Source organism: Ambystoma mexicanum, chromosome 6q, assembly GCF_040938575.1.
Source record: "Ambystoma mexicanum isolate Mex_15411 chromosome 6q, UKY_AmexF1_1, whole genome shotgun sequence".
Lineage (NCBI taxonomy): Eukaryota > Metazoa > Chordata > Amphibia > Caudata > Ambystomatidae > Ambystoma > Ambystoma mexicanum.
The window spans coordinates 306,608,897-306,635,787 of NC_090937.1; the positions used below are offsets into that span (position 1 = coordinate 306,608,897).

The 26,891-nt window shown below is 50.3% G+C and overlaps 1 protein-coding gene across 2 annotated transcripts in view; it reads left to right on the forward strand.

Annotated features, from left to right (window-relative positions):
• The window catches only part of ECPAS (Ecm29 proteasome adaptor and scaffold), a 3,148,361-nt gene that overhangs the window by 465,140 nt on the left and 2,656,330 nt on the right, over positions 1–26,891 (forward strand). For both annotated transcript variants that reach the window (XM_069630810.1, XM_069630809.1), the window contains exon 9: positions 919–1,038. In XM_069630810.1, the coding sequence (XP_069486911.1) occupies positions 919–1,038 (120 nt within the window). The remainder of the gene's footprint in view (positions 1–918; positions 1,039–26,891) is intronic.

Genomic DNA, 26,891 nt, shown 5'->3' on the forward strand with positions numbered 1-26,891 from the left:
AAATGTACTGGTTTTCACATAAAGTGAACCTAGCTGTGAAGCATCGGAGCTCTGTATAGTACAATAACATAGGTACATTAAGAAGGATAGTCTATTAATGGTACACATGGAAGGACAAGGTAATTATGGATACTGCAGGTTACATTAATGGAAGAGGATGCATGTTAGGAAGTAAATGATGGAGAAGAAACAGTAATTTAGATGGCATTTCAGTCTTGAAGGTTATCTTGCAGACAGATCAACTAGAGTGCCTACAGATGTGTCAGGGAGATATGTGCACGGCTCCTGGATTTTCAAAAGGGAGGGCAGATGTGCGTGTTGCGGCACAACTGACCTGATCCGCTCATGGATGTCTAAAGGTGTGCATTTGCTATTTGTCCATGCACGCATTAGGTAATCAGGGCATCAGTCCCACAATCTAATTGTTGCTGTTTGCTGAAAATCTTGAATCGACTATGCTTGATTTTCTCTGGAATATTCCATGATACTGGAAACCTTGTGGTCTCAAAGACTTAAAAGGAGAATTGAGGATGACGGTGATGGGTAGTGGTGAGCAAACACACAGTAGGTTGTGTTACCCATTTGTTAGTATAAATACTTACATTTTTTATATTTTTACTATCACCAGAGGATGTTCATGCATGTTCAGCCATTATACTGTATATCCAACAGTGCTTCATGTGAGTGCTTTTTAAAGATATTTAAGTGTAATTCTCCCAGTTTGTGGGCTAAGTAGTGGCATATGATTTACCACAAAATACGGGACCCGTCATCACTGAATTACACTGTCACTTATGTGCTGCAGTATTTTAGGCCCCTTTATAAATGCGGCAATGCAAAGATCACTGAAACACCTTTCAGTTTGTGTTTGGTGTTCAGAAAGGAAACTGTTTAGATTGTCATTCTTCTGTGTTTCAGGGTAGTGCAATGAAACCAGAACTGAAGCGGGATCCTGTCGGTACCCGTGTTAAGTTAAAGATTATCCCTCATCTCCTACGTTCCAGACAGGCTGCTGAAACCTTTCCTGCCAATATTCAGGTATTAGCAAACAACTTGGGGAGCTTGATCAATTGTGCGGCTTATATATCTCTGCTATATGTTTTTATTTTTAAGAATAAATGTCAACATGTGAAATCTCTGTGCAGCTGCTTCAATGGGATCCCTCTGCCTATAGGTCCCTGGCAGCATGTGGTTAGAAAAGACAAACAGTTTATGCTGTTTGGAGTTTGTATGATTTGATGGGATGTGTTGGGGAGATTATTCATATGTTCTGTTTGTAGGTCTCAGATACATCAACTTAATTGGCTTACAGGGTGTTTCTTCAGAGTTAACTGATTATCCAAGTGAAATGAGCTAAATCATGGTTTAATCACTGAATTTGCACACTATGAGCCAAACCTGCTCACAGCCCCACCGCACCAAGTAGCTGAAAGCATGGCCAAAATGGTCTGACATTATTGAGCACCTTTGGGAGAGGTCTGAGTTTGGATAACCAAAACACATTTTAAGTAACACAGCCCTTAGTTTGTGAAGATATATGCTTCCTTAGGAAATGCATACCACCGGTCTCCGCTTATGTCTCCATTCTGTACTGTGATAAACAAATGACATGCTTACTATCATCTGCACTGCAAAGAAAAGGAAAACAGCCAGCAGTGGTATGGGTGGGGGTATGGGGGTCTGCAACCCTAAATGACCACATACACAACACTAATTAGCTTCCTTTGTCAGAACAACAGGGCCCTCTAAGGCTTTGAGGACCATTTCTATTGAAAGGATTAAAGTATCTGCCTACATTCGCCCAGACTTACTTTTGTCCAGCATGCGCGTAGGGCTTCTTTCTCGTTATGTGTGCAGTCAGTGGTCACTCTATAAAGGAAGACGCAGGCTTTCTGAGGGACAAGCTGACCACTTGTGTTACATGTACTAAAACGCATTTGTATAAAAAGTCAACTTCTTGGTGTCGTTTGTGTGTATGTGTAACAATTTGACTTTTCTTAACAAACAATATTGAGGGATAATTGTCTTGTCAGAAATTTGCCAATTCCTCTCTACCTTGGAGACCCTCTGCTCTTTTTGCTGGACTTTAGGACTTTAAATCTCTAACCTGAAGAGAGTGAGAAACTGTTCCCCCACTCTCGTGTATTTTTCTGCGATTTAGAGCGTTTCTTTTGACTTTGGAGTCTGACAAACTCCATAGCATATTCTTTGCATTGTGACACACAGCACCTTCAGTGCAGTGGCACAGGGAAGTCTCTTAGATTTCCCAGAGGTTTAGATACCTTCTCTTGGTGAAACTACTGTTTCCAAGAGCAGTAAAGTGAAACTGACTTTTCTTACATTTTGTAACTTTCTAGACCCAGCACATACTATCTTACCATAGGGTGCTGGAGGGGTTACTTAGCATCCCCTTTGTCTAGTTTCTCATGTAACATGTTTGTTACCCTTTCTACAATTAATGGCGGGTGGCAGTGGTTTACTTTTTACTACCATTGTGTGTTTTTACCGCGGGCTGCAATTGCAGCTGCAGTAACACACCCATGGGTGCCCATTTTTTCAAAATGGCCCGGTCTTCTTTTTTCGACATTTCTTGTTGGAGAGGTGGTTCTTGAGATTTACTCAGCGTGCCAAACCAGGTTTGGTCCCTTTGTTTGTTTTGTCTTTGACGGAATTCACGAGTGAAGCCCGCCTCTGGCACCAGTGTGTCTGGCAGGGGCTGGAAGTGAGGGAGGTGCCCGAAACTCCCTGTGCTTAATCCCTTTGGTTACAGAAATGCACCCAAAGGTGATTGGCTGGCTGGCTGTCCGGCAAGGAACGCCACCCTGCTGTGTGATTGACAGCTAGGCTGGAATGAATGGGAGAAACCTGCATTCAAAAAAGGCGAGGCTTTTGGCTTGGAAGGCCGAGTCGATGTTGGGGAGAATTCTCATCTTATGGCTGATTTCCCTTACCTAGAGAGTCACCCAGCAGTTTTGCTGGATTTGAAGTTTTTTTTCTCCTGCTAAGAGTGAGACTCTTTTTCCCACTCTTAGGCATGTTTGCTATGTGTGTTCTAGGCTATTTTTTGTGTTTAATGTCTATGGGGTTTATTTCACCCCCATAGGAACCATCTTTATCCACATGTGTTACACTGCACCCTCAGTGCAGTGACACAGGGGTGTTGTATCGACCCCCAAACATAGACTCCATAACCTGGGACTGACTACTGTCTCCCAGGGCATGTAAAGTCCCCATTGACTTTAATAGTCAATCTTTATGAACAAAACCAGTACAACCCATCTTACTATGGAGGTACTGGCAAGGGTTAATAGTTTTTCCCTTATGTTCATTTTCGAGAGGGTACCGTACAGTCCCTCTTTCAAAAGTTTCTGGCTGGTGGCAGTGGTTACCACCAAAAATATTTGACAGCGTGTATTTCCCTATGGGATTTTCCCATTGTTCAAGGCTACCACATTTACTGACAGCCTCTAACATACCGCTGGTTTATTTTTATATTAACTTTACTCCGGTAGGTTTTATTTGCCAGAACTTTGATATAAATTCTTTCTGGTGTCTTTTTTAAACTCCTAACCCAGGTCGGGGATCCTTTGTTCGTCCTTTTGGCGGCTTCTGCCAAGAAGCCCTCCTTTCGGCGCCACTGAGTCTGGGCTGGATCCATTGTGTGGGAGGGGGAGTAGGACCCCTGGACAGGGTTGCCTCAGCAACCCATGTCGCACTCTGCCCTGATAGGCTGGAGGGTCTCCCGCCAGGATGACCACTCCACTGTGTGAGTGACAGCTAGGCTGTATGAATGGGGATCTTTTTGCATAAAAGCAGGGTCCTGAGGACTGGAAGAGCAAGAAGTCTCCACTGGAACTAAGAAGCCGAAGAGGAGAAAAGCCAAAGAAATCTGCAATGACTGAACCACTGGTGAAGCCCTGCTGCAGCGTCTCACCACTTTTCTCCACACGACGAGAGGAGATCTTCATCTGCAAGAGCCTTCTTCCCTTGAGCTGGTGGGGCAAACCAGTTTGCCAATCGCCTTCCTGGACCTGCCTTGGTCGAATCGCCAGTACCCTGTACTCTGAGACCGGATTGCCAGGCACCCATCCACCCGGACCCCGATTTAAAGGAGGATACCTTTTATTCGTTGGGCAGCACCGCGGCTGGTTTCATCCCTGGGCAATGCAGTAACTCGAACCTTCCTCCACGCCGAGAGTTCCTCTTCCTCTGCTGGATCACCCGAGCTGCAGGAACTGCCAGGAACAACCGCCACCGCAGGAGCCTCTTCTACATTTCAAGGTACATTGTTCCGCCAGGCCGCCCTTTTCGCGTGGTAGTGCTAAAGGTGTTTTAAATCCTTTACCTACCTGTTGGAATGGCTGCCCCTTTCTTCTAACATTGTCTTTCACCTTCTGCATCCACCTTTTCGAATCGTTAACCAAAGACTTGACTGCAGCTACAAGAACATTTTGCTCCTGGGCCCTTTGCCCTGTACCACTGACTCTGGCACAGGCCTATTGACTCTGGCTAAATTTGTTGGAACTGCCTTCCCTAGATTGCTTCTCAACTAGAACTGTGTTGGTGCACCTACTTCTTATACCCACCTTTTTCTTCCCATTTTTAAAACTTGTGAAGTGCCATTTTGCTCGGTTTTCATTTAAGTATTATACTTACTAAAGTGCTGCCTTGCCTAAACTTGTTCACAAACTTATGCAAAGTGTTGCTACGGTGTGTAAGAAGATATTCCTGTATAACTTGTGCTTTCCCTCCCTTGTGAGAAATTGCTAGAGTGCCATTTGTGTTTGGTTTTCACTGTGCCGTTTTGCTCAGTTTTCACTCTTGACGCAAACTTGTCTACAATTTAACTAGGGAATTGTGTATACTTTTCTTGACTGATTTTAACTTGCTTTAATAACTGCGATGATTAATGTGTTGATCTAGAAGTGTGGAATAAATATATTTCTCCAGCATGGGGTCTGGCATGGATTCACATGCTCATGAATATTCCCCGTCAGGCTGGGAATCCTCGGTAAAGAAAAAATCAGTATCAGTATCAGTTTCGTTTCTGATCTGTCTTTCGTAGTAGTAACCAATCACTGATCTCTGCGTCATACTGACCACAGCCAATGACTGCCCTCTACCTAAGCCCCGCCTCTGGCAGCCATCTTCAGATTTTTACCGCACGTTCAAGTGTTGGGAGTCCTCGTGCTTAGCTCTCGAGCTTTTACTGCGCGTTTCGCGCTTTTTCAGGTGAATTTTCAAATTTTTTCGGTTAATCGAGCCTAAACTCCACCGTTTCTACTCCCCTTAACGGCAACCCGTTACGGGATTTTTCCTACGCCCCTTAAGGGTGAAGATTTCGTCGAATCAACTTCTTGGAGGATTCCAGAAGATTCGCGGCCTACTTCGAGATGGCCCAGGACGTGAGTTTGTCACCCGGACCCAAGCTGTTTCGCAGCTGCCCTGGATGCAGGCTGCAGAATGTGTTTAAGGAAGACGAACATTCGCGATGCCTCCACTGTCTTCATGGGGACAAGACTCATGTAGAGAAGGACTGCCACTTCTGCAAGAACTTGTCGGAGCGGACCATGAGGGACCGTCAATCCCGTCTCGCCAGCTGGTTGAAGAAGGGCTCAACGGGTGAGAAGACAGGGTCCGAGCGGGCTTCTAAGTCCTGTGCGGGCGCCCCGGCGATGGGGGCCCAACACCAGGCCAAGCGCCGCGAGTCCGCTGGCTCCGGGAGCGCCGAAAGGTCGGGCTCTTCGGTCGCCAGGCAGGGTGCACCTTCCCCGGCACCGTCAACCACGAGCCAACGCTCCGGTTCGGGGAAGAGGAAGTCCGAGACCCCGGGTAAGCTTCGGGAGAAGCCCCGTCCGATCTCGGAAGAGGGGGAGCGAGGCGTCGCCCCTCCCCCGAAGGAGAAGGCCCGGGATGCACCTAAGGTGGTGAAGGCCCCTACCCAGCAGGCAAAGGCCTCTATCGAGGCGATCGCAGCGACTCTGGCCAAGCCGGCAGAGACCCCACCAGCGGAGACTGCCTCCGGGACTAGAGTTTCCCTGCCGCCAAGGAGGGAATCCTCTTTTCAGCCCATCATCGTGGCCACCATGATGGAAGAAGCGAGGGGGGGCACGGTAGCCTCCTCGAGCTCGGAGTCAGCCTCGGAGGAGGAACTGACCGAGGCCGTGAGGAACCTCGAAGTCCAATTCGAGAAGGTTCGATCCCGTAAGGAAGATCCTCGGGAGATAACCGAGGAAGATGACGATGGCGAGGAAGAGCAGCTTTCCCTTCCGGCGCAGCCGGAACCTAGGCCTCAGGATGGCTCGGCGGCCATTTTGTCTGCGATCCAGTCCTTATGCTCTGAGATAAGGACGAGATTCCCACGGCCCAGGCCGGAGGACCCGCAACCTGGCCTGTCGGGAAGTCCTCAGAACAAACGACGGAGGACCCAACCCTCTCCTCCGCTCGCCCCGTAAGGCCTACAGTTCCCTCCTCATCCTCCCACGAGTCGGGAGATGACGGTGCAATGGGCTCGACGACGGGTTCTGAGGGCGACGGCGACGACGACGGAACGGGTCTCCCGTCTCCCGTCGCACTGGCCTCGCCGCCCGACGAGAGAATTGTTCCAGCTCTGCCCGGAGGAGCAGAAAAAGGAAGGTTTCCTCTATCAGCGCCGGGAGGCCAAGAGGAAGACTGTCATCGCGGTGCCTCTAATCGATGACATCTGGGAGGAGGGCCTGTCAGTTCTCAAAAACCCCTCCACGGCACCAGCCAAACGGGACCGGTACGAGAAGAAGTACCGGATTCCCGAAACCGCTCCCCTGTGCCTCAGGGCCCAGCCAACGCCAGACTTGGTCGTCTCGGCGGCAGCGAAGAAGAAAGGGGCAGGGTCAGGAGCCTCGACGTCGAATTCCCCGCCGGACGGCGAGGGAAAGAAGTTGGACGCCATGGGGCGGCGGGTCATTTCGTCGGCGGCGACGACGATCAAAGCGGCCAACGCCCTGGCGATCGTGGCCCGTTACGACAGGGAGCTCTGCTTTAAGATGGCTCCCATATTGGACTTCCTACTGGACGACAAGAGGTCCGAGGCCCTGGAAATTCTTCAAGAAGGCGAGGTGGCGTCGGACCACGCCATAACGGTGGCAACCGATATTGCCGATACTGGGTTCCGCCAGCTGGGCAACGGTGTTTGCCTACGACGACGGGGTTGGCTCCGGGCGACCGACTTCGATCAGGACGTCCAGACCAGGGTGTTGGACATGCCATTCGACGGCAGCAACTTGTTCGGGAAGACGGTGGACGAATCCCTCCAAGCCATAAAAACAGACACGGAGACGGCCCGCGCCCTAGGAGCCCTTCAGCAACGACGGCCCTTTCGGAGCTCCGGAGGCAGACAGGGTGCCTTCAAGGGATCCAGCGGTGGCTCGTCGTCTCTCCGCCAGGCGGCACGCTCCTCGTCTCAGGAGGCCTGCAGGGGTCGCGGCAAGCAGGGAGCGCCTATCCGCCGTCGGCAAGGTGGCCAGGGCGGCAAGGCCACCACCTCCAAGCAGGACTGAACCGGCAGTGGTCTCGGGCCCCCACCGAAGCACCCCGGTGGGAGGCCGGCGGACGAATATCGTCGGCGTGTGGAAGTCCATCTCCACCGACCGTTGGGTGCTGGATACCCTGGCAAGAGGACACTCTATCGAATTCCTGAAGAAGTGCCCTCACGTTCCAACTGTGGCCAGGAAGGAAAATCACGTCCCGCAACTGCTGTTGGAAGTACGGGCGATGCTCAGGAAAGGCGCTATCGAGCTTGTCCCGAAGAGGCTCCAGGGCTCCGGGGTGTACTCAAGGTACTTCCTCGTCAGGAAGAAGACGGGCGGCTGGCGCCCCATCCTGGACCTTCGTCGTTTGAACAAATACATCAGGTCACAAAAGTTCAGGATTGTCACCCTCCAGCACGTACTGGGACAGCTGGAGGAAGGCGACTTTCTATCGTCGTTGGACCTGGAGGATGCATACTTCCACGTTCCCATCCTCAAAAGTCACAGAAAGTTCTTAAGGTTCGTCGTCCAGGGACGCCACTACCAATTCAGAGCACTGCCGTTCGGATTGAAGTCGGCCCCCAGGGTCTTTACCAAGTGCCTAGCACCTGTGGCGGCGCGGCTGCGCCTGCAGGGGATTCACGTCTACCCCTACCTGGACGACTGGCTCATCCGCTCAAGGACGAGGGAACTCGACGTTGAACACACTGCGAGGACCGTCCAGCTATTCACAGACCTGGGATTCGCCATAAACTACCCAAAGTCCCACCTGGTGCCGTCGCAGGTGGCCCTGTTTCTGGGAGCGAAGCTCGATACAGTGAGGCGCCTGGCGGCCCCGTCGGAAAGATGGACGAAGACCATTCTAGGCAAAGTGCAGCGCCTGCTAGCCACGGTCGTGGCCAGGGTGAGGTCAATCAAGTCCCTCCTGGGGATGATGTCCTCTTGCATTTACCTGGTGCGCCTCTGCAGACTACGGATGCGCCCTCTTCAAGAATTTCTCGACGCCCATTGGATGCAGGCGACGGGCACCTTCGAAGACAGGGTCCCCCTCAATGAGGTGTTCTGGCGGGCGATTCAGTGGTGGGGCGTTCGAGCGCTCCTCACGGCGGGCAAGGACTTTCAGTCGCTGGCGTACCAGGAGACGGTGACGACGGACGCCTCCCTGGAAGGTTGGGGCGCCCACACCAGAGATCTCCACGCAAGAGGCCTCTGGCTCCCGGAGGAGAGGCTCCTGCACATCAACGTCCTGGAACTGCGAGCTGTGTTCTGGGCTCTCAAATCATTCCTCCCGTCGCTCAAGGGCAAGGTGGTGCGGATCTTCACGGACAACACCAGGACAATGTTTTACATACGGAAGCAGGGAGGCACCAGATCCCCAGCCCTATTGAAGGAGGCACAGGATCTGTGGCACTGGGCGGTCGCCCAGGGGATGTTCCTGGTTCCCTTCCACCTGGCAGGAGAAAGAAACACCATCGCCGACTCGCTCAGCAGGGAGCTGCGCGCGTGTCACGATTGGGAACTTGGCCAGGATCAGGTGGATCAACTCTTCAGACGATGTGGCAAACCCCAAATCGACCTGTTCGCAACAGCGACGAACTCGAAGTGCAAGAGGTTCGCCAGCAGGTTTCCCCAGCCGAGAAGCATGGGCGATGCGTTCTCGTTCCCCTGGGACGGCCTATACCTGTATGCGTTCCCTCCGTTGCCGTTGCTGCTTCGACTCACAAGCCAGCTCAAGAGGTCCCGGTGCAGGATGATCCTCGTCGCACCAGCGTGGCCGAGGCAGATCTGGTTCCCGGACCTTCTGGACTTGTCAATGTCCCCTCCCATCAAGCTGTCGGCGGACGCGGACCTTCTCTCCAGAGAAGGAGGTGCCATCTTCCACCACGACCCGGCGTCGCTGAACCTGCAGGCTTGGCTCCTGCAGCGCTAGAGTTTGGAGGCTACGATATACCGGCCGATTGCAGAGAGGTTCTTACAAAGGCCAGGGCGTCCTCGACTCTCGAATGCTACGGTCATAAGTGGAAGATGTTCTCTATCTGGTGCCGAGCACAGAAGATCAACCCCCTACGGATTACGGCCCCTCAAGTGCTGCCGTACCTGCTATCGCTGGCAAAGGCTGGGCTAGCCCATGCCTCCATTAAGATTCATCTGGGGGCGATCTCCAGATATACCAGAACCACAGGACGGACGTCCCTGTGGTCCCATCGACTGGTAAAAGAGTTTATGAAAGGACTGTTCCGGTCGTTCCCGCCGGTGAAGGCCCCGGCGTGGGAACTTAACGTGGTGCTAACCAGGCTCATGGGGCCCCCATTCGAGCCGATGCACTCCGCACCGATGAAGTTTGTGTCGTGGAAGACTGCATTCCTGGTGGCCATTACCTCCGCACGAAGAGTGGGAGAGATCCAGGCCCTATCCTGCAAAGCACCGTACTTGACTTTCCATGCCTCGAGGGTGGTGCTTAGGACGCACCCCTCCTTTATGCCCAAGGTGCCGTCGGACTTCCATCTTAACGAGCCCTTGGTGTTACCTGTTTTCTTCCCGTCTCCTTCGTCGCCGGCCGAGAGGACTTTGCACTCGCTGGATGTGGCTAGAGCGCTGAAGTTCTACGTGGACCGCACGAAGAGTTTCCGGAGGACATCACAGCTGTTCGTGAACTTTGGACCTGTGAATCAAGGGAAGGCTCTCTCGAAGTCTTCTATTTCCAGATGGCTCTCCGGCTGCATCATGCACTGCCACCGGTTGGGTAACCGACCGCTGCCAGGCGGTCCGAGAGCCCATTCGACCAGAGCGATCGCTGCTACTACAGCGTTCTTATCTGGTGTGCCCCTGCTGGACATCTGCAGGGCTGCTACGTGGAGGTCGACGCACACCTTCACGAGATTCTACTGCGTCGATCGGGATTCCAGGGAGGAGTCCAGGGTCGGCCAAGCAGTGCTGCGCAACCTTTTCGCTTAAGGTGAGCCTGGTGAGGAGGTAAGAGATGCTTAATGTTGAGTTTTTTGTATTGCTTAATGTTGAGCCTTTTGCCACCCCCCGTGGTTGTGCATGTGTGTACTGCTATTTATTCTTATATTCATGAGCATGTGAATCCATTCCAGGCCCCATGCTGGAGAAGGAACAAGTTACTTACCTGTAACTGTTGTTCTCCAGCATGGGTCTGGCATGGATTCACATGCAAACCCTCCCGCCTACCCCTCTGCGGCTCTTCACTTGGTCATACTGCCACTTCACGTGCTACCAAATCTGAAGATGGCTGCCAGAGGCGGGGCTTAGGTAGAGGGCAGTGATTGGCTGTGGTCAGTATGACGCAGAGATCAGTGATTGGTTACTACTACGAAAGACAGATCAGAAACGAAACTGATACTGATTTTTTTCTTTACCGAGGATTCCCAGCCTGACAACGGGGAATATTCATGAGCATGTGAATCCATGCCAGACCCATGCTGGAGAACAACAGTTACAGGTAAGTAACTTGTTCCATATATTCTTTTTAATACAAAGCTTTGGTCAGTGTTTCCTTGTACCCTAGTATTGTAGTCCTATTGTGTAAACCCTGAATACTGCTCATCTCCCGCTTGAGATAAGTCTGACTGCTTAGCCACAGCTACCAACTAAATCTTTGTGGTACAGACTGATACCAAAGGGGATTTATTGCTCATACATGTAGTCTTAATCTTCTGTAGTGTTCCCTAAGGGAACTGCACAGGATTCTGCCTAACAGTCGACCACTGGACGACGGAATCCGAAGAAGAACTTGGAAGAGATGCCTGCTGCAACTCCTGGACCGTTGGTTTGCCCAGTGCAGCCCTGCTGCTTTGCTGAAGCTCCGAATTCGTTTTGACTAGAGAAGCCCTGCAAGGGCGACTTCTCCCCTTGAGTTGTTGGGACCAATCAACTCCAAAAATGAATTCGTTTGGACATCCTCTCGGAGCTGGCTGTACTTCCACTGCTGCTGGAACCAAAGTGCCAGGGAGAGGAACACCAAATCGAGTGGATCGCTTTTAAGTCCGACCCCTAGCACCAGGAACATCCTCCTGACTTCCCTGAAGCAGTACTGACCAGGCCTGAGCCACCTCAACAGAGGGCTGGACCCCAGATGTGAGGAAAGTCTGAAGTGGTATCCGAGAACAGCTGTGTTGCTATTTGATGTACAGACGCGAGGAGCTGAAACCGCGAAGTGCTGCTGAATTGAAGTTTGCCCATAGCTACCGCCGACCTTCCCATAGCAGTGCAGGAGTCCCCAGACGTCTTCCCTATTGTCCGCACAACTGAGGTACACGAACAGTAGGATCTACAGAGCTGTACAGGAATAGAAGCCAACTGAAACCATTTTTTCTAACCAATGGTACTGTAAAGTCTTGGAGAACTTACCTCTTGTGGTGTAGCCTTATGTTAAAATCAAGTACACAATAATGGGGGGAGATGTGTCGCCACTCTCCCCCAAACCACAGAAGCCGAATGAAGTCGACCCTCCACCCGTGGTTGGCACAGGTACCCGATAGGCAAAATACACAATACCACGTGGCAGCCAGTGGGGGGAAGAGGGTTAGGGAGAGGTTGTGGACTGGGAGAGGAATGTTGGGAACACTGGATAAAGGGTTAGGGAATGCCTAGTTTGGATCGGACCAGGGAAGAGACAGGGAAAAAACCCTACACTATCTAATACCTTCAAAAATACCATAGACCATCAGCACAAACTCAATGACCAGCAGAAGCCCTTCATACGGGTCCCTGATGCACCTTTCTTGATCACTTATACCCTAGTACCGCTTGATACAGGCACAGGTTGTCATACAATTGCAGGGATCACATAGAAGCAAGCAAAAATGAAACATACACATGGGAAGTTTTCCCAGCATGAAGAACGTAACACATGGCCCTATGGGCAAGCATTAGCATACTTAAAAACATAAAGTGGCATGGACATGGAACAGACATAACCATTGTGCTGTTTTCCTGAACACACTCTGAGTACTATAATTACAGCACTGATACTAGAGTGACACCTGTGCTTCTTACCAGTCCGAGCGCCACATGCATTGAAGAACCAATACTCTGAAAAACATGTGGCAAGAGCAACGTTTTCTCTCCAAGCACAATTGCTGGTAACTGATGAATTCTGAACCCACTAACAATGCCCATCAAAAGTCATTGCCCTCTCCTTATGCAAAATACAATGAACATAAAGCGTTTGCCCGTGTAACAGTGAGAGTTCAAAAAAACCCTCCCACACTTATCTTTCGTCCGGGAAGCTCGGAAGCCTTCCCGGACGTACTCTTGTGTAGCCCGTAGCAGCCACGCGTGTCATCCTTCCGCCGCTGCGCGTTCAATGTGCCTGCTCATAGAAAATAAACACTGGCACGGAAACCACGCGTCCTCCTGCCGCTGCTGCCAGTTCACGTTGCCTGCCTAGAAAAGAATACATACAGGCGCGAGCAGTCTCCCTGAATCCTCCAGCATGGCTCCATCCCAAAAGCAAAATAAGCCACACCTGCCGTGCGCCGTTGGCCCTTGATGAGCTGTTACTAATGAGTGTCAGCTGGCCACACGCGTGCATGGCAAGAACTATCAAATGTCCCAAGGACTGCTGGGAAATGTAGTTCATTCCTGGTATACAGTTTTCTAAGTTCTCCTGAGTCCCTGACACCTCTTCCACCTCCTCCATCCCATACTCCTAACACCTTAATTGTTCTCAGTTGAGACTTGTCTTGGTTAACCTTGCTTGCATCTTTGCCCCTCACAAGCCTCCCACTTGTGGCCCTTCAAGTGACCTTATTTCTACAAACCTTTCTAAAAACATTGTGCAAGACTTTTACTTACCTGCAAAGATCTTCAGCTCCTCTAGATTTTAACTAACATTGGCTGTCTTGGCTCCCTGAGAGACTCTTCTTATCTCTGACTTTGTGCCTTTCCCTGAGGAAATGGTTACATTTACTTGACATTGGAAGGTTTAAAAAGTACTTGCCTGTTTATGAATTATTTGTTAACCTAGGTTTTATTCCCATATCTAACATTTGCACCAAACTCAGTATTGCTCTAAATGTACCAGTGATGAATCAATGTCCACAGTGTTCTAGCTATTTAAGTCACCCGAGGGTGTAGGAAGTGTCTGTGTGCCATCCCAAATGGGTATCATCTGATTTAGAGAAACAGAGTGTGTTTTGAAGTGTATTTCGAAGTGTTACATGTCTTGCTCCCTTCTGAAGAAGGCTTGTATAACTGACTGTTAAATACATTAATAATTGTTCATTCAAGAAACCTTGAGTGTAAGAGTTTATTTGAAGAATTGTCATTGTGAATCTCTGTGTAACCGCATTACTGCTCACATTGACCCCTCTTGAGACAAGTCTGGCTGCTCAGCCACACTACCAACCTGTGTATTACAGACGTATACCAAAGGTTGGATTCCTATTGCCAGGAGGTCAAGGTTGCTGTCCTCTCCCAGAGGGTATGTTAGGGAGAATTCTCATTCTATGGCTAATTTCCCTTACCTATAGAGTCCCCCAGAAGCTTTGCTGGATTTTAAGGGTTTATTTCTTTTTACCTGCTAAGAGTGAGACTCTTTTTTTTTTCCCACTCTTAGGCATTTTTGCTATGTGTGTTCTAGGCCCTTTTTGTGTTTAATGCCTATGGGATCTTTCTCAACCCCATAGGAACCCTCTTTATTCACATGTGTTGAACAGCACCCTCCGTGCAGTGACACAGGGGTGTCGTAGCAACCCCCAAACATAGACTCCATACCCTGGGACTGACTGCTGACTCCCAGGGCATGTAAAGTCCCCATTGACTTTACTAGTCAAATCCTATGAACTAAACCCGTACAACCCATCTTACTATGGAAGTACTGGAAGGGGTTAATAGCTTTTCCCCTATGTTAATTTTTGAGGGGGTACCCTAAAGTCCCTCTCTCAAAAGTTTCTGGCTGGTGGCAGTGGTTACTACTATAATATTCGACCGTGAATATTTCCCTATGGGATTTTCCCATTGTTCGAGGCTACCACATTTTCTGACAGCCTCTAACATACCGCCGGTGCATCTTAATATTAACTTTGCTCCGGTAGGTTTTATTTGCCAGAAATTTAATATAACTTCTTTCTCTAAACTCCTAACCCAGGTCGGGGATCCTTTGTTCGTCCGTTTGTCGGGCTTCTACCGAGAAGCCCTCCTTTCGGCGCCACTGAGTCTGGGGTGGGTCCGTTGTGTGGGACGGGCAGTAGGACCCCTGGACAGGGTTGCCTCTACAACCCATGTTGCACTCTATCCTGATAGGCTGGAGGGCCTCCTGCCAAGATGACCACTCCACTGTGTGACTGACAGCTAGGCTGTATGAATGGGGATCTTTTTGCATAAAAGCAGGGTCCTGAGGACTGGAAGAACAAGACGTCGCCACTGGAACTAAGAAGCCAAAGAGGAGAGAAGCCAAAGACATCTGCAATGACTGAACCACCGGTGAAGCCCTGCTGCAGCGTCTCACCACTTTTATCCACACGACGAGAGGAGATCTGCAAGAACCTTCTTCCCTTGAGCTGGTGGGGCCAACCAGTTTGCCAATCGCCTTCCTGGACATGCCTTAGTCGAATTGCCAGTACCCTGTACCCTGTACTCTGAGACCGGATAGCCAGGCACCTGTCCACCCGGACTGCGATTTAAAGGAGCGTACCTTTTATTCGTCGGGCAGCACCGCAGCTGGTTTCATCCCTGGGTAGTGCAGTAACTCGAACCTTCCTCCACGACAAGAGCATCTCTTCCTCTGCTGGATCATCCGAACTGCAGGAACTACCAGGAACAACCGCCACCGCAGGAGCCACTTCTTCATTTAAGGTACATTGTTCCGCCAGGCCGCCCTCTTCTTCGCGGTAGTGCTAAAGGTGTTTTACATCCTTTACCTACCTGTTGGGTTGGCTGCCCCCTCTCTTAACATAGTTATTTCAACTTTTGCAACCACCTTTTCAAAAATGTAATTGACTGCAGCTACAAGTACATTTTTGCTCCTGGGCCCTTGCCCTGTACCGCTAACTCTGGCACAGGCCTACTGACTCTGGTCACATCTGTTAGATCTGCCTTCTCGAGTTCGATTCTCCATTCGAACTGTGTGGTGCACCCCTTTCTTATAACTACTCTTTCTTCCCACTGCATAATCATTGTGAAATGCCATTTTGCTCAGTTTTCATTCTAAGTACTGCTTATGTTGATGCAATGTCTTGCTGAACTGGTTCACAACTGATAGGAAGTTTTGTTATGGTGTATAAGAGCCTATTTCTGAATAACTTGTGCTTTCCCTCCCTTGTGAGGAATTGTTAGAGGATCCCTTGTGTGTAGTTTTCACTGAGTTGTTTTGCTCAGTTTTCACTCTGGTTCACTTGGTCTACAATTCATATAGGGAGTGTGTATATTTGTCCGTGACTTAATTTAACTTGCTTGATACTTGTGATACATGTGTTTGATTAGAAGTGTATAAAATAAATATATATCTACTTTTTAACTACAAAGCTTTGGTCAGTGTTGCCTTGTTCCATAGTCTAATGGGCCTAATGTGTAAACCCTGAATGCTGCTCATCTCCGTCTTGAGATAAGTCTGACTGCTCAGCCACAGCTACCAACTAAATCTTTGTGGTACAGACTGATACCAAAAGGGATTTATTGCTCTCACCTGTAGTCCTAATCTGGTGTAGTGCTCCCTAAGGGAACTGCACTTGATTCTGCCTAACAGGGTACTGCACACAATCTTGCCTAACAACTATTATTATGTAAGGTAATTAAAATGTGTGCTATACTGTGATAACCATGATATACCATCATTTGGCTTGAAGGTTATCATACTGTCAAAAAATCCATACCGTGACACCCCTACGTCCTACGTAGGGATGATCAACATTTTACACTCTGGCAAAGTCTTTTCGGCCAGCAGCATGGCCCTTAAATTTATAAATACAACATGCACTCTGGGCAAGTTCACACATACATAGTCGGATGTTATAGCTATGGCAGCTGACCATATTCCAGAGGGTGAGGAAAGAGATGGCTTCCTCAATATAATTAAAGATGGCAAGGACGCAGGGCGCTGTTGCGCGGCTGACTAAGATGGCCGCTGCCTGAGAGGCTCCGGCAACAGCCCGTAAATGCTTCTTAATATCCTTGTCCCAGACCACGCGACCAGCCACAGAAAACAGCAGAGTCGTGGTGTGAAGTGTCGTGGCACTCCCGGTAGAATTTTAGCGAGAGCCGCGGCGTGAGTGTGAAAACACCTGGTACGTAGTAAAGCGCCTGTCTACTGGACGGAGTAGTGGGGGAAGAGCAGCCCGTGAGCAAAACGAGAACGCTGAGAACGCAGCGGGTGGAGACCGCAGCTCTCTGCGACTAGCCCTCACCCGGGCGGTGATAGGGCACCTCTCTCTGTGGCGTACCGTTGCCCGCCTCGGAGACTGAGGAGAGGCGGGGGCCTCCCTGACACCCCAACGGCTATAAACAATCCAGAGACAGTATCGCCCAGACTGAGGCACAGCCCGGCTGGAAGCCCACAGAGGAGGAGCGCAGTGGCGTGGTAGGAACTGGAGGTGAGCTGTGCCCCCCCGTGTCCCCACTAACGGTGGAAGCCTGCGTGGGCTAATTAACATCCCTGATCAGCAGGGGTGGACCCTCCTGGTGGACCCCCCGACTCTACCGTTCGGACCCTGAATATAAATGCGCACATCACAGAAGGGAGTGGTGGGAAGAGAGCCTACTGGTGCAGTGTGGGAGAGCGAGCACTCCGCTCATGAACCAAGGGTTGAGGGTCCCCCGCGGCCCCCACAGGCTCCAGCGTGAAGGAAGCGTACCACCGCAGCCCCCCCCTGGCAGCTCACAAAACGGCAGAATCCCTCCCACAGAGCCCAGACCCGCCCCCACAGGCTGGGCCTGCCGGTGCTTTGCCCGAGGCAAGATAGAGGCAGCCCCTCATAAATTAACTCACAACCACTCGATGAGTACTGGGCCAGTGCGACTAACATGACTTTGCACTCTGGGGCAGGAGGCTCCCCAACCCCACGTGGCAGCACCAAGTGGAGGACACAGAACTGTAGACATGTGGGGGGCTTGCCAACTCTGTCCGCACCCTAGCCTTGGGACCAAATGCTTTGAACTCTGCAAAACACCAATATTGCACTGCAAAGAACTATGCTACCCTCGTACCATCCACCTCAGCATTCCTTTTCATAAATCACCCCCAGGGGCCCTCGCAAAGTGACAATGCGGCTACAGAAGCCAAGCTGGGGGGGCTCAGATGGGCAGGCAGAGAAGGTCAGAGGACCTCAGCGACATCTGAACTGGTGGTTGAAGTAGACCACGGCAAGGCCACCATTGGTAACGTGCCACTGTGTCATGACCTTCGCCCAAATCCCCCTCTGGCAAACCCATTGGCCAGGTGGAGTCAGGACTCGGGCCTCTAGAGCCTGGCATCCTCTTCAAAAGCCCTCATGGGGCCAGTCCTGGCGCCTATGGTGCCAGGCTCATACACCATGAACAACAATGTGCTTGGGAACTACTTTATTGTATTGTCAGCCAACATGGAGGCATCCACATAGCTTGGTCCCTAAGAACCAAGCTATGCGGTCTATTGTTTTGGGTGTGTCAGGCCTGGAACTACTTTCCCTGGTACTACTTTACCTGGGCTATGTAATCCACACCCTGACTGCAGAACATGCTTCGTGTTACTTTGCAGCTTACAACGTGATGCTCACCATGTCCAGCTATTCCCTCGGACCTCGGAGAAGCAGAACCTGCAAGGAGACAAAAGGAACATCATTAGCAGTAGCATCTTACCTGCAGTCTTCATCTTTAAACACTCGCAGCTACTGAGAACAGCTTCCTCGAATCTGCACGCCTCCCGGACAGAACAACCTGAAAGAGGAAGATAGAGGCAACATTAAAGAAAGCTGTAGAGACATTTACAAATTACGAACTGCTCAAAAGGCTTACCTGGCTGGTCGCATCTCGGCTGGCACCACTCCGGACATTTCACTCGTGCTGAAGAACACCGCGACCTACAAGGAAGGAAAACACAGGTTAGCAAAGGCAAGACTTTGCAGCGCTGCGCATAGCGCTTACTTACCGCATCATAGCGCTCTTAATGCGTGATCATTTACCAGCAGGGCTCAACCAAGCCAGTTCGCCGCGCTGAAGCTCCGCATACCTAATGGAGAAAAAAGAGACATTTTAAACAAAGAAAGGCATGCAGGATAGCAACAAAACTAAAGAACAGCAATAAGACCTACCTGAACAATATCAAACGGGCCGGCGTCAGTGAAGTAACTGGACCACACTCACCCATGAAAGACAACGCGCCCCTGCAAAGAAGGCAGGACAGAGAGCACGCCTAATTCTACCAGAAGGTGAGGAGAGGGCGCCAGAGGGACTGAAAGCATACGGGGATGGAGGGAGGATACTTACCCCAGTCGGTCAGTCTTGAACACAGTCCTCCTGTATTTTCAGGCCGAACCTTCCCCGCAGACCACATCGGGGCAAAGCTGAGAAGCATACCAACGAGTAACCCAGCTGGGTGGCGTCCCTGTGGATACCAGTTGTGCGTAACACACTGGGTGCCCCCACCAAACTGATTTGCACCTCGCCCACGGGGCCCATCTGATACTAACACCACATCCCTCAGTACTACTGGGAGACCCCAGAGATATACTACACTACTGGGAGAGCCGGTGACAGGGAAGACTACGTTCAGAATACTCTGGTATGGTCACAGGGAAATCCGGACTGACCCACACGACCCGCCAGCTGGGGACCACTATCGGCGAGAATGCCTGGAACACAGCTCATGCGACCTGGACCTGATAACCTCCCAGTGCCAATGCCTGGCCCAGACAACACAACGCAGCATCCACTGCACGCCAGCCGGCCCCAGCATGGTGAACTCCAAAAAGCAGGTGAAGATGGACCAATTTGCCCGCAACGAACCAGCACCATCGGCCACCCCCTCTCCCTCAACACTACTGACAGCTCAAGTAGATGTATCAGCTCTGAATCAGACACTGCTGGCCCTAAATAATAGCACAGACAGCCTGGGGGCAAAGATTGACGCACTCACGTGCAAGGTGGACATCTCAGCGATACAGATGGATAACCCATGTGGGTGAATAACGGAAGCTGAGCAGAGAATCGGAGAGGGCGAATATAAAATTGCGATCCTGCAGAGTGAGATGACTGCTCTACAGCAATCTGTGAAGAAAGTAATGGCCAAGAATGACGACATGGAAGGCCGTTCTAAAAGAAATAACATTTGCATTATGGGAGTTCCGGAGTCCACACAAATAGACAATATGGAGTAATTTGTGGAACAACAACTGGTCGACATCCTGGAGAACCCGTCGCTGTCAAACATGTATATGGTTGAACGTGCACACCGATCACTGGCCCCAAGGCCTCCCCCGGGTGCCACAGAACGCCCGATAATAGCAGAATCTTTTGCTATACAGACAGAGACACTATACTCAGGGCAGCAAAGGAAAAGAAAGAGCTGAGATGGGGCAGCTCCACGATACGACTCTTCCTGGACTTCAGCCCTGCGGTCCAGGAGCAACAGGAAACCTTTCAGTCAAAAATATGCTGCGGAAAAAGGACATAAGATATTCAGTTATGTACCCCGCAAAGTTTCTAATATATCACAACCGATCTACGATGTTTTTCACCACCCCGGATGCTGCAGAACGGTTTGCTTTGAATATTACTGATCAGGGCAGATCACAACAGCACTTGCCTTGATTCTATCACTATATCCTTTATACAGTATGCTACGAAGAAACTAACAGGGTCCCACGCTGAGTCCAAGGGGGCACTGGTTGGTGGTCTCGGCATGACAGATAATAGCCGTTGCCACATGGAGCACATGGGGCTGCCCTCAATGTCCCGATTCCCCACACATACTGCAGACTCGTTTGATTGTTTATGTTGGGCAGTTATGAAGAGGGGAGAGGTAGGAAGCCGATAAGTTGTTGTTTCTGGCGTGGGTGGTGGGCAGGTGGGTTCGCGGGGTAAGGGTCAAGGTTAACCTAAAAGGAATAACACATTTTGGATTCAATGGACTCCACACTGAGGCACCAACACAAATGATCCATCAAATAGGCACACTGATCGATAATGTGGTAGATTTGAAGTTGTATCACCCAAAACATTGGAAACCCTCTACACCAATAAAAAGCAGACGGCGCACCTGACATAGGCGATAGGCAGGCTACAATGCTGTTGATAATGTCATGGAATGTTGGAGGTCTCACCAACCAGAACAAAATCAGGCTGATCGCCAATTATGGCAGGGATCATGGCGTCAATATCCTATGCATACAAGAAACACACTTGGCCCGCGACGCACCCATCCCACGTGTGCCCCGGTAGGGTATCCACAGGTACGGCTCCTCCTACACCACCCATTCCATAGGGTTCATGACACATACCTCCATGAATTTCAGACTCCACAAACAAATAAGTGACGAAGAGGAGAGATGGGTAGTGTTAGTGGGTGGAGGTCCACGGGCTGGAACCTATGTTGATAAATGTATACGCGCCAAATAAAGCTTTCCCCCAGCTGCTTCCACAAAACACATATATAAGTTCCTGAGAGATAGCATCACTAGGGTAGGAGATTTCAACATGGCCCTCATACTAGAATTCGAAAGATCCTCCACGGCACAACAGTTCTTGCAGCGCGCCGCACAGGCGTGGCCGGTCATAGCGGGCCAACATGACCTACACGACGTATGGCGTGAAACCCATGCAAATGAGGGAATATACTTTCTTTTCCGGCATCCATGGCAGCTTGTCTAGATTACCTAATGGCCAGCTCCACCCTGATGAGAAGTGTAACAGAGTCCACCATACTACCATGTACCCTTTCAGACCAATCCCGGTCCTAGTTCGCATGACCAGGCCACAGGGCCCCACCCCCCAGACAGCTGCGATGGAGGTTCAGAGCCACAGAACTAGAAGACATAGCGTTCCGAGAAGAGAGAGCCCAAGATATCCAGACATACTTCACTGCTAATGTAACCTCAGGCCCTGACCCGGGAGTGATATGGGAGGCCTTTAAAGTTTCCGTGAGAGGCTGTTGTATCTCCAAGGAAGGGGGAGTACTAAAGGCCCTTAGGGGCTCTATGCGTAGACTGGAAGAAACAATCAAGGACCTCGAGGTTCAACGGGGGGGTGCGAGACAATGACGAAATACGGAAGACCCTCAAAGAACTGAGGAAAGAAAATAGCAATCAGTGAGGAGAGGTTCAAGGGGGATCCGATAGCGGCTGTGAAATATGGGGTAGGTGATCGCCCCAGCAGGACACTAGCAAGGGCTATAAAACAGGAACGGCAGTTAACACCCATTACAGCCATCGAGAACCAGAACGGTAGCCTCGTTAAAGACCTGCCAACAATCAATGCAACCTTTAGGGGATATTATGCAAAACTATACACCTCCCAAGCAAGGGCGCAACATGATACGATGATGCAATACTTAGATGAGGTAGCTCTGGGCTGGCTAGACCTGGAAATTGGGGTGGGTGGGATTGAACAACCCAATCACGGATGAAGAGATCTGAAAAGCTATTATCTACCTCCCGAATGGCAAAGCCCCAGGTAATGACAGCATAACAGCAGAATTGTACAAGGCATATGTAGACATACTACTCCCCAGCTTAAAAGACATGTAATGATAATGCTATGGCAAAGGGCACCCTCCCCGAATCCACGAGAACGGCACTGATTAATGTACTACTAAAGCCCAAAAAAGACCCCAAGAAATGTGTCATATTGCCCCCTGTCCTTAATTAATATAGATAACAAGATTATAGCGCAAATTCTGGCGGAAAGACTGCTTCCACATATGTCTACACTGGTCCTCCCGGACTAAGCAGGTTTTGTACCAGGCCACTCCACTCAACACAACCTGAGAAGATTATTCGAACTAATGCACAATGTCAACCCAGACATCCCCATAGCGATAGCAGCATTAGATGCTGAAAAAGCATTTGATTTTGTGGAATGGCCATTCTTATTCGAGGTACTCCGACGCCTCGGACTACAATTTATACAGTGGATTAAGCTGTTGTATACGGCCCCCAAGGTGGCGGTATACACAGACGGGATGACGTCAGGACTCGTATACCCGTCGAGGCTGCCCTTTTTTACCAATACTGTTTGCCCTGCTGATGGAGCCCCTAGCCTGCCCATCTTAGAGATCTACATGCTCACCTGCTAATGAGATTCTTCCCCCCCAAGCCCCCCTTGATGCAAGAAATCACCAAATAGTGGGAACTCTCGCGGGCCTAGGATCAACGGGACCAAATCTGAGATACTACCCCTAACCCTGACACTGCATCGAGCAGACATAGGCTTGGACCTCCGTTGGTGCCACCCGGGGATGCGCTACCTGGGGGCGTATTGGTGACCAGTAATGTGGGTTATCTCTATACATATAACTATGTAAAAGTACTAGACGCACTGGAAATAAAAGTAGAATCCTGGATACACCTACCCATATCCCATGCGGCCTGCATGGCATTAGCAAAGATGGTCTTACTACCCAAGTTATTTTATGTGTTTAATAATGTCCCCATCTGGCCCCCCAGTAATTTTTGGACCTGAGTCAGAAGCTTCATGATAAGACTAGTATGGGCGGGCAAACATGGGAGAATACCCTATGACACCCTTACACTACCATACGAGCAGGGCGGCTTAGAATACCCCGACCTATAAATATATTATCTGGCAGCTCAGATACAGTACATAGCGGGATGGGAACAAACTACACCTGACTACCCTCACTCCCGGATTGCCAGAGGGGCAGCACACCCTGATGACATAAGGCGAATGCTGTGGGGAACACGGCCTTGAATTCCTAAGAGGGAAGTCCAGACCACGTTCGTGACATGCAAGGCCTGGGAACTAATTTTACAACTGACCGGCGCATCGACAACATGCTCCCCGAACCTTCGACTATACAAAATGCACGGGATACCATTTACGCATGAGCGATCCTTCCAAACCCTCTTCAAAAGTTAGGAATACAGTCCGTGGGAGAATTAGTACAGGACGGGAAGTTTATAACCTGGGACACACTACGGACTGAATGGACAGCAGTGACTCTATTTATGTGTTACAGGATCAGAGAAGTGTTCCACTCAAAAAGGCCTGATTTCCCCAGTGCTCCACCTACTGTCATAATGCCTACCCCCGGGCATTCGGATCAAGCCCATCAGCCCCGGGAGCAGGCATCCAGACATTTACAAAAACCCCAGCAGCCCCAGCTAGGGGCTGTCTGGGTTCAGTCCTGTCGCCGTAGGCACCAGGCTCATAGACATTACTTACCTCATGCAGACCATGCTGCAAATAAATCCAAGCCAACGTGAGGCCTGGTTGGGACTATTTTACTACAGGGACTATTTGTTACTCGGGTGTGGTCCTGGGGAACTTCTTTCCTGGGACTACTTTGGAGGCTATTTAAACCACGCCCGAACAGCAGCACATGCTTCGTGTTATTCTGCATCCAGCAGCGTGACTCTCACCGTGCCTGCAGCCAGCATCCAGTCTTCTGCCACGCCCACCTATAATCCGGAGCTCCTAGAATAAAGAGGAAGAAAAGGACAAGCTTAGAAAACGAACTTATTTCAAATTCCTCACCTGATTCCGGATCCATTTAATCTCCCGACCTGGAAAGTACATCAGTCCTGCACGCGTCGCTTCGCCAGCTCCAGCATGGCGCCATACTCACCAGTTCTCACAGCATCTTTCGATCTGGAACTGTCTCCATCATTTCTTTGCCGTACATTTGGCACCTAGGGGCACAAGAATAACAAGGTGAGCCAAGGGAATCAACAAATACCTCTTACCACCATAGACTTACCTGATTTACCACCGGCGGTATTATTCTCCATATCTTCATATGCCGCATCTGTAAAGCGGGAGTAAAACAACACGTTAACGCATGCAATAGTTACCGGACAGCATTGGGTAACACAGACTCTTACCTGAACGCCAGCAGCAGCTACTTGACCTTCTTCTCACAAACTCAGTTGCAACTTAAGGAAGGAAGGGGACAAGAGTGAACATCGGGCACATTGAACTCTTTGAACTTGATACTTACCAATCCTCCCTGGGACTTCAGAGTCAATGCTTACCGGAACTCTCCCAATGCCTTCAAACCAGTGAAGTAACTGGTATCTACGCGCCCCTGCAAGAAACGCAGGATGGAGAGCTCATCTTTTACAAACATAAGGTGAGGTTACTAAGGGGATATCGGAGGTGATTAGAGGGGGAGAGCGAGAACAGTTGGGAGGCCATCACTAAAACCCACAGGTGGCTAATCCCTGTTTCCACTTGCAGGAAAATACTTCTTCGGGTCCAGCAGACAAGACTAGGTGGGCCAGTCCAGACAGTCATCTCTGCACTACGCATCACGTTGACGGAGACCGCAGCTGTCCGGGTCCGATCGACACCCCTGTGGGGTCCAGGTGAGCGTAACACCTACGCATCTAACCCTACAATGTGTTAAAACCACTATCATCTCAGAAACTGGTGTCCACAATATATAAACTAGTCAAGGGGGGGGGGGGGGGACCATCCATGAGCAGAGACAAAGGGCTAAATGGGAGGCCAGTCTGGGGGAAGTCGTAAGTGAACATCAATGGAAGCTTATTGGCCGCCAAACCCATAGCCTGTCCATGAACAATAGATTCAGGCTATACATTACGAATTCCTGCATCAAATGTATTACTCCCCAGCCAAGTTGTACAGAATTTACCCAGAGAGGTCTTCAGCATGCATGAGATGCAGCATGGTGGCCGCTGACTTTTAATGTAGCTTGGACATGTCCACGAATACTCCCCCTTTGGGAAGGGATAACGGAGGCTATGTCGGCAATGCTGTCTGCCTCGTGGGACTACACACCTGCTCTATTGCTCCTCGCACTGATAGATGTCCCACATGGTGAAAAGAAACTCCTAGGGATGGCCTTGTGACAGCAAGATACCTCATAGCTAGCATGCGGGGGAAACGCACCGCCCCAACGTTTGGCAGATGGATGGAGTACATGAACCTGTGTGAGCAGAGAGAATCCTGATATTCACAATCTCTGCCCCTAAATAGTAGATCCATAGATCACTGGCCACCATTCAGGCTATATTACCTAGACTGGAAACCAAGTGGGCGAAAAGAAGAGGATGGGTCAGCAGCGTAACAAGTAGGGGCTGACCACGCTGGAAACAGGACGGTGCAATAATAGAGCATTGGACACCCACAGGCTATGATGCCATAGTGCGATCGCCAGTTATGCTGAAATAACAAACTTTATCAATCATTGGTGAGCAACAATGCAAAACCTAAAAGTCTGAATGCGTTACTTTGGTGCCTAATGTGTGTCGTATGGGGAAGGGAGAGGTGGGGGGGTTTGAGGGAGGAGTTGTTCACTGTGTGTCGGTTAGTTGTAATTGCATAGCACCACAAAGAAAACATAATAAAGAAAGTTTGTTAAAAAAAGATGGCAAGGACGCGATGTGTGAGTCCTTACAATAAGGACTTGATTCCACTGATAGCGTCGGTAGAACCCTGGTGGTGAGCACGGTGACACGCAGGCTTGCATGGTTATGAACATCTGGTTCTGCCCCGGACGTTCAATCCAGGCTTCTCAACATGCCTTTTGATGGTACACATCTTTTTGGCAATAAGCCTGACGAATGTCTAGTAAAACGTCAGACTATCAAAGCGGCAGCCAAGTCATTGAGTGCCACAGTACGGCAGCCACAACCATGCACTCCAACGGCTCCGGGATGTAGGGGTCGGCCCTTTCGCTATTACACTTGGAGCTAAGTCAGTCAGAGGGACCAAAGGAAATGTCCTCGAGTTGGAAGAGGTCAAGGTGCAAAGTCTGCACAAGCAACATCTGCCTAGTCTCTCTTGAGGCCTTAGTTGACTGGACTGTGGTGGGGGGCAGGCTCAGTCAGCATTTGGAAGAATGGTGGAGCCTTACTTCTGATGCTTGGGATTTACAGACTGTAGCCCATCGTTACTGCCTCCCGTTCTTAAAAAGCCCTCCGGATCATCCACCAGGGACCTGTCATGATGCCTACCTCCAAGGAGCCAGGTCCGACCCAGCAACCCCAGAGGCAGGCAGGCATTTCCCCCAGGGAAGTGCCAGCGGGCCCAAGCCGGGGCCCTTTGGACACAGTCCTGGCGTCTTAGGCGCCAGGCTCATGTTGGACCCCTGTCCTGGCGCCTTAGGCGCCAGGCTCATAAAGCTAGACATGTGTTCAAGTGTTTTAAGGTGCACTTACCTGATGCAGACCATGCTGCTACATCCAGGCCCTCTTGAGGCCTGAATGGAACTACTTTACCTGTGGACCTACTTTCCCCTGGGTGTGG